The sequence below is a fragment of the Balaenoptera borealis genome (genome assembly GCF_965194805.1).
Source record: "Balaenoptera borealis genome assembly, chromosome: 3".
NCBI classification, from domain to species: domain Eukaryota; kingdom Metazoa; phylum Chordata; class Mammalia; order Artiodactyla; family Balaenopteridae; genus Balaenoptera; species Balaenoptera borealis.
This window is the reverse complement of record NC_138866.1, coordinates 78,906,834-78,914,387: the sequence shown is the minus strand read 5'-3', so window position 1 is coordinate 78,914,387 and position 7,554 is coordinate 78,906,834. Positions and strand designations below refer to the sequence as shown.

At 38.6% G+C, this 7,554-nt stretch overlaps 1 protein-coding gene across 5 annotated transcripts in view; it reads left to right on the top strand.

The window, feature by feature from the left end:
• The first annotated feature begins 580 nt into the window (after positions 1-580).
• DPH6 (diphthamine biosynthesis 6) overlaps positions 581-7,554 on the top strand; it is a 445,312-nt gene continuing 438,338 nt past the window's right edge. For all 5 annotated transcript variants that reach the window (XM_082384997.1, XM_082384998.1, XM_082384999.1 and 2 more), the window contains exons 1-2: positions 581-919; positions 4,204-4,298. In XM_082384997.1, the coding sequence (XP_082241123.1) occupies positions 879-919; positions 4,204-4,298 (136 nt within the window). In that variant the 5' untranslated portion in view covers positions 581-878. The remainder of the gene's footprint in view (positions 920-4,203; positions 4,299-7,554) is intronic.

Here is a 7,554-nt window from a genome sequence, read left to right as displayed (position 1 = left end):
TCCTGATTCCTCTCAAGCTCCATTCTTTTTCATAGCACTTAACATGTTTCAACACGCTATGTAACCTTTTGGCAGTATACTGTCTGCTTTCCCCACCCCCATGTAAACTCCCGGAGGGAGGTGATTGGTGTTTTTTTTTTGTTTATTTTTGCCGCTCTATCCTTGCAAAGCACACCTGGCAGTCTCCCACGGGACGTTATTGTTTTATTCACGGATGTATCCCAAGAGCCTAAAACAGCGCCAGGTAAATAAAGGCACTCAATAAATACTTGGTGAATAAATTTAGAAACTAGATTTTCTTTCTGCAAGGACACTGCTCTTTGGTGATGAACCTTAATCAGCTTCTGAGCTTATTACACAAAGGGCCCAAACCACAGGGAGCCTAGCGGCCCTGGGAGTGGCCCCAGAGGTAAGTTGGAAGCACTGAGGAGACAAAAGCTAAAAAGCTAAAGGGTGCAGCTCTTTCTGGGGAAGGGGTGGGTGGGTGGCTGAGGAAGTAAAGACCAACTTGCTTTCCCTTTGCATGTCCACAAGTGTTTCAATGGGCGGCATAAAGGACTTTGAACATTCTCCTACCCAAACAAATCCAGGGCTCCGAGCCCGAGCGCGACGACGCGGGACTTGCCCTTCCCCAGGCAGCTTCAGTGCCCTCACTTAGGTGGTTAGGCCGCGCCTAAACAGCGTTCTTTTCCGGGCCGGGACGTCCCTGCCTCAGGGACTAGGCGCCAACGTGGCGCGTACTCCGCGCCCAGGTGCCCCGTGGGCGGCCGCAGGGGCCGCAGCACCGGTCGCCTGACAGGCGGCGGAAGGAACACCCGGGCGAGGACCTGCGCGCGTCACGGCGGCGGCGGCGCCCCGCCCCCGCCCCCGCCACACGCATGCGCGCTGCGCCCAGCATGAGGGTCGCGGCTCTGATCAGGTAACCGCCCCGGTGCCGCCTTCCTCCTCCCTGCTAGTCTCCAGTCCCTTTCTGCTGAGCGGCGGGAGCTGCCGCCACCGCCGAACTGACGGTGTCCCTGCAGAAGCCGCGTGTCGGAGGCTCGGCGGGTCCTCCCGGTAGCAGGAAGAGGCGGAGCTTTCGGGCTACCGCCCGGTCCGGCTGGTCCCCGGTCCCGGGCTGGCGCTCCTCCTTTCTGTCCGTCGCCGCCTCCTGGGTCTTCTGGGCCCCAAACTTGGGTTCAGATTGGTTTCTCTTTAAAACGACTGCTGATGTCTGGCTCTCACCGCCCGAGAGCTGGTTAAATTACTCCGACCCGACTCGGGGTCGGATTCTCAAAAACTGTAATGGGCTGTGAAGTTTGAGGGGCACTGCTTGACGCCACTTAGTCTCTCCCACCCTTTTCTCTCTTTCTTCATCCTCTTTTATAGTTCCCTTCAGTCCTTCTGCTGGTCCTCGGGCCCTGCCTGGTTCCCTAAGTTGTTACCAGCCCCGCCCCCTCCGTTAAAAGACCACCTCTCCCTCGCCTGCCGTCCCAATAGTGACTGGACTGTTTATGGCATAGATGTGTTTTACTTTGGTGCTCAAGTGATAGAGATGGAATTATCCTGTTTTATCTGAGATCCAGTTGCCATTGCTTTGGACACTCATGATTGCTTTTAGAAAAGTGACCTTACGGTAACATACTCCATATTCCAAAAGGAGTTTGAAATCTATAGTAACCCATCATGTTTAGGTGTCTAAATTAAGTCCTATGACGACCAAAGATTGGTCAGCTTAAATGTCTCCATACTCACTCTGTAAACTGAAGCAAAAGGGAAAAAAACAACAAAATGCAAAAGGGAAAAAAACAACAAAATGCAAAAGGGAATTTAGACTACTTGAACATTTGTTTGATGAGTTTTGGCTCTGTATAGAGTGAGATGAATAGAGGGCAACCATGCAAAGCCCATTGAAGATTTCATGAAAGTTTTTGTTCAGTGACCTACGAAATTAATACTGGCTGACAATAGTGTGACCTATTAAGGACTCGATATAACATCTTTTACTTCAATGCCATTGTTAGGATACTGGACTATAATGCCAAAATAATTTTTTTTTCAATGAATTTCTTCTGTAAACAACGTGATTAAGCTTCCAACATTATGGACTTCATTTGATCTAGATAAGTAAGAACAAAAAGCAGTCCAGGAAATGAGTAATTCATATCCACATGCAGTTTACCAAAAGTTTAACCGTTAAAGTGAGACACTTAACTAAAGTCTCAGAAATGTTGAAGGGAAGGAGAGAAGAAGATTGGTATAATCCATTACACTAAATATTCTGTAATGTGCATATGTTACTTTTATAATAAAAAAGCAAATTACTTTTAAAAAAAGGCAATGTTGGAAAATTGTTGCTAAAATGTAAAATCTGTATAAATGTTGGAAGACATAAGTAGGAGTACAGAACATAATATGTACATACAAATATGAATGCATACGTAATACATATATACATTTGTATGCATATACACTTGAATGTATTTGGATTTAAACTTAATACAGTGAATCTGTTTGCAATAAATATATTTAGTGTGTGCACTAAGAGATGGGATATGTGTGTGTGTTCTAGGGAATAAGTGAAACCAAGATTCTTACATTATCTTTAGACCATGAAGAGCATATTTTCCTAATACACAAAAGATTGCATCATTGAATTTTACAGTTGAATGACACCTTGAGGATTAGTTAGACCATTCTCTAATTTTATAATGAAGCATGTGAACCCAAGCACATTGAGTAACTTAGTTTGGTATTCCAGAATTGGGAACTGAAATTCTGATCTTGTGAAGGATGTCTGTCCTAACATGCTGATGTACTTTGTGATGTTCTAAGAAGTGAGTATGGTACTCAGCATTTTCCAAATGTAATTTGACCTTGAAAACCTTTTGTTCTTAGAGTACTTGTTGGACACTAGTGTTCCACAGAACACAATTTGGGAAATACTATCTTAAAATCATATTTGAAATCTTAGCATATTTTAAAATAAAAGGACAAGTTCTGATTGTATACCCTTTAATCTTTAATATTCTAAATATTGTAAAGAATTACATCATCTTGTCCTGGGGAAATAAAACAGTGAGGTTCAATAGGAGAAGTTGTGAAAGAGGTACTTGGGGGAAACATCAGAAGCTGAGGAGAGAGAGCATGATGTGTAACTTCACTTTGCCCCTTGCAGTCTCCCTCCCCTTGAGAAGTTCTGGAATGACAATTGTTACTGATCAGAATATGGTAGAGGCTGACAAATGCTGGGAACTAAAATAAAAGGCAAAATGGCCAACTTCTAGGGTAATCAGTCTCTTGGTTTCTTTGTTTATAAATAGGTCTAAACATTATCTGGGGGTACATTTGCAGATTTTAGCAAAGATTAGAATGAAGGGAAACAGGAATAAAACAAAGGAAGAGAGACAAAGATAAAACAAAGGAAGAAACATGCAACAGAGCACTAAACTGAAATAGTATAGAGGTTGCCATTCAACCTTGTTATAGATGAATGACTATTGGTCTTGAATAAGTGATTTGCCAGGTAGGTAGATTTGGTACCAGAATTTAGAATTTCCTGTCAATCTGTTTGTTAGATTTATGACTCAGGCCTTATCCTGCCATCATATGTAGTGATGGCTGAAAGATGAAGTACTGATAGTACTGATGTTTAACTTTAGCAGTGTAATTCAGCATTTTGCTTTCAACCTCTACAGAATTTGAACCCACCAAGTACATCAAACTTTGTCATTTGATTGGATCTCAGATCTTTAATTTGATCCTTTAATTGGTGATGGTGACCCTTGTTAGAGTTCTTAAAGTGGAACAGAACAGATGTTTTTTCCTACTTTTTCATAGAAAATTTCATCTGAGAAGTATATATAATAGTTTAACTGAAATGTAAAATTAAATCATATTTTATTTGCAAAACACTTTATATATTAAGCAAAGCCACTATCACAAACCAAAGAGTTACCATTTTTTGTTTAGCATAGTCTTTGTTATAACGGCATATAATTTCATAAGCCCTTGTGAGTAGCAGCCTTAGATAATCAGATTCGTTTGATCAGTTGCGTATGCTATGGAAATTACATGTGTTTTTTGCATTCTAATGTAAAATAGTCCCTCAAATATTCTGAAAAGCTGAAAAAATGTGTTCTATTTCGATATCTAATGAGTCTATGTCAAATAATGGTCAGTAACCTGATATTTGTCTCATCTATTTCTTTATTTATTTTTTAGTGGTGGGAAGGACAGCTGTTATAATATGATGCAGTGCATTGATGCTGGGCATCAGATTGTTGCTTTAGCAAATCTAAGACCACCTGAAAACCAAGGTAAGTGTATAACTATCAGAAAGTTCTCTAAATGACTGAAACTCCAACCTCATAATCGCATTCTATTGTATGCAGTATGCAAACAATAAAAGGAACTCATATATCTTTAGCACTGATTACCTGCTATGTTCTATGCTAAGTGTTTTCGATTACATATCCTTTACTCCTCGCAAGAACGCCTAGAAAGTTTTATTAGACAAAGATACTGAAGCTTAGAGTTTTATAAATTTGTCCAAGGTGAAATAGCTAGAATAAACTTGCAGAGCTGAGACTTGAATCCTCTTACTTCAGAGTGCACTGCTCTTCTACTACAACACTTTTCCAAGTGTTGTTGGCAATGCACAGTTAAATAAGGTACAGCTTCTTGGATCTTGGGAAGTAAGACATATATTAATAAATGATAATATATGAATTTTGTTATTAAAAGCATCCAGTTTAGCCACCTTAGATGTAAGCTAAATGTGTGAGACTTGAGAGAGCCATAGAGCAATGTATTTCTACTTTTTATTTGTCTGTGGTAATAAGGACATCTACAAATAATCCATAGACCTTATTTTAGCTACTTTTTTCAGTTTTTCTCCCATGAAATGTCCCCATTTAGAACTGTTTTTTCTCTGTGCCCATGTCAGTGTCCAGATTTCCTCTTTTAATAAGGACACCAATCATACTGGATAAAGGCCTTACCCTAATGACCTCATCTTAACTAATTATGTCTGCAATGACCTTTAGGACTTTAGCACAGGAATTTGGGAGCGACACAATTCAAACAGCAACAATATCTTTTTTTTAATTGAGATATAATTGATGTGTAGCACTGTATTAGTTTTAGGTGTATAACATAATGATTTGGTGTATATATATATATATATTGTGAAATGATTACCACAATAAGTTTACTTAACATCCATCACCACACATAATTATAATTTTTTTTCCCAATCAGACTTTTAAAAAAAGAAAAATATTCACTGATTTGCTTTTTATACTCTTTTATTATACCCATACAACCATAGATATTAACTGCTAAAATGTAATAGGGCAAGATTAACACTTGTCTAACTCTATTACTACTTTTCTAGTAAGATCGTTTTATCATCCCCTTTACTTAACTTCTTTCAAGATTCCATGCTTTTGCTCTACTATTATTTTAGGATGAATTATTAGTGAAAACCCTAATCATAGTTCCTGGCATGAAGTAGGCACCCAGTAAATTTAGTTGAATCTGCATCTAGCACTAAATATCCTTCCTTCCTTCCTTCCTTCCTTCCTTCCTTCCTTCCTTCCTTCCTTCCTTCCTTCCTCAGTGCTGGCAGTATATTGAATTTTTGTTTTTATATCATTTTACAGTTGTTTTCTATTTATTTTGTCTTTTTCTTTTTTTTCTTTATGCCCAAATAGGTTGTTTGTAAGCTTCTTGAGAGGAGAGGTCATATCTTTTGTGTTCCTTTAATTGTTCCTCAGCACAGGACAACTCTGTGCCTCTGATAAGCATTCACTCAAGGTTTATTGATGGACAGATGAATAATGAACTAACTAGAATTAGCCCTGCAAGAGCGAGCAGTTATTTCAGTCAGATATTTGAATTTTCTTTCCTTCTCTGATTAAGACCCAAGTAATGCTGGAAGTGAAGTGGGGAAGATAGAGATTAGAAATATTTTATAGGAAGAAATAGAACAGGTCCTGTGGAGGTTCTGTAGAGGATCAGGGGTAAACATACACTTTAGGATTTTGTACTGGGCTTCTGATGATTAATAATAATAGCTTTTTCGAAGTTATATGTTTAGAAAATAACCTCCTATTTCTGACTTTAAATAATAGAGAAAATTCTTTCACTAAGGGTGAGTGGGAACTATACTATAACTTCTATATTATAAAAGAAGAAGCAGAATTTCCTTGCAGGTTGTGTTCTGTTACCAAAGGAAAGTATTTTCTTATCCCTTGTGGCCAGTCAGGCAAGTGAGTTTTTTAAGCTTTCTATCTTTAGAGGTGTTGGGATTTAAAAAGCAGATTGTTTTATATAACATATAATACGTACATGATATAATTTCATTCCCTGGAGTTTCTATCTTCAGCTTTTCTATATGAATTATTACAGTTACCTTGTACTGAATCATTAACGTACAGAGCTTCCTTGACTTACAGTAGGCTTATGTTGAAATAACATAAGTTGAAAATATCCTGTCATAAATTCATTTAATACACCTAACCTACTGATCATCATAGCTTAGTCTAGCCGACCTTAACTGTGCTTAGAACACTTACATTAGGCTACCACTGGGCAAAAACATCTAACACAAAGCGTATTTTATGATAAAGTGTTGAATATCTTATGTGGTTTATTGAATTCTGTAGTGTGTGGAAGTGAAAAACAGAATGGTTGTATGGGTACAGAATGGTTCTAAGTGTATTGGTTGTTAACCCTTGTGATCGTGTGACTGACTGGGAGCTGTGGCTCTCTGCTGGGCATCACACAGAGTATCGACCACGTATCACTAGCCTGGGAAAAGATGAGACTTCAAAAGTCGAAGTACAGTTTTTACTGAATGCGTATTGCTTTTGTACCATCGTAAAGTTGAAAAATCCTACATTTAACCATTTAACCAAAAATCCTAACCTTAACCAAGTTAAGGACTGTCTTTATAACCTTCCATGTGCTCTGGGTTCACTAGCAGAGTGGTAAGATGACACGCAAAGTATATCTTTAAATTACGCCTCATATGGAATGGAACTATTTATTTAGAATATTGTTAGTGAGAAAAAATTTAGTAGTAAATGGAATTGGAATATTACAAAGTAAAAGCTGGAAAAAATCAGAGGCAACTCTCATTGTAATGGAAGAGAATAGATGGCTGTGGGTTGGTAGATGGAGAGGGTTTAGCTAATCGTGATTTAAAGTCAGCAGGAAGTTGGTGATTATTGAATGAATCATTGACTGACTTTTTCCCCCAACCACGTAAAAGGAATCTTAATGAAGAATGACTGGTAGAGATGACTTCAGTACAAAGTTGGTTAAAGTAAATTCACAGCACTGAGTTTTCAATGGGTAGTCTGGAAAAGACTTTATCCCCATTAATGGGGATAAATGTGAACTTGTCATAAAATTCATAAAGCCATCTCTTTAAATTTGTAGTAGGAACTTTTGTGGTGTGTTAATTGAAGTGTTTCAGGCAACAGTGGAGCCTTTTGGTTTTATTTGCTCTCATACCATTGTTGCTATGTAGCTTCCATTAATAAAAGTTACATTGTGGTTGGGACT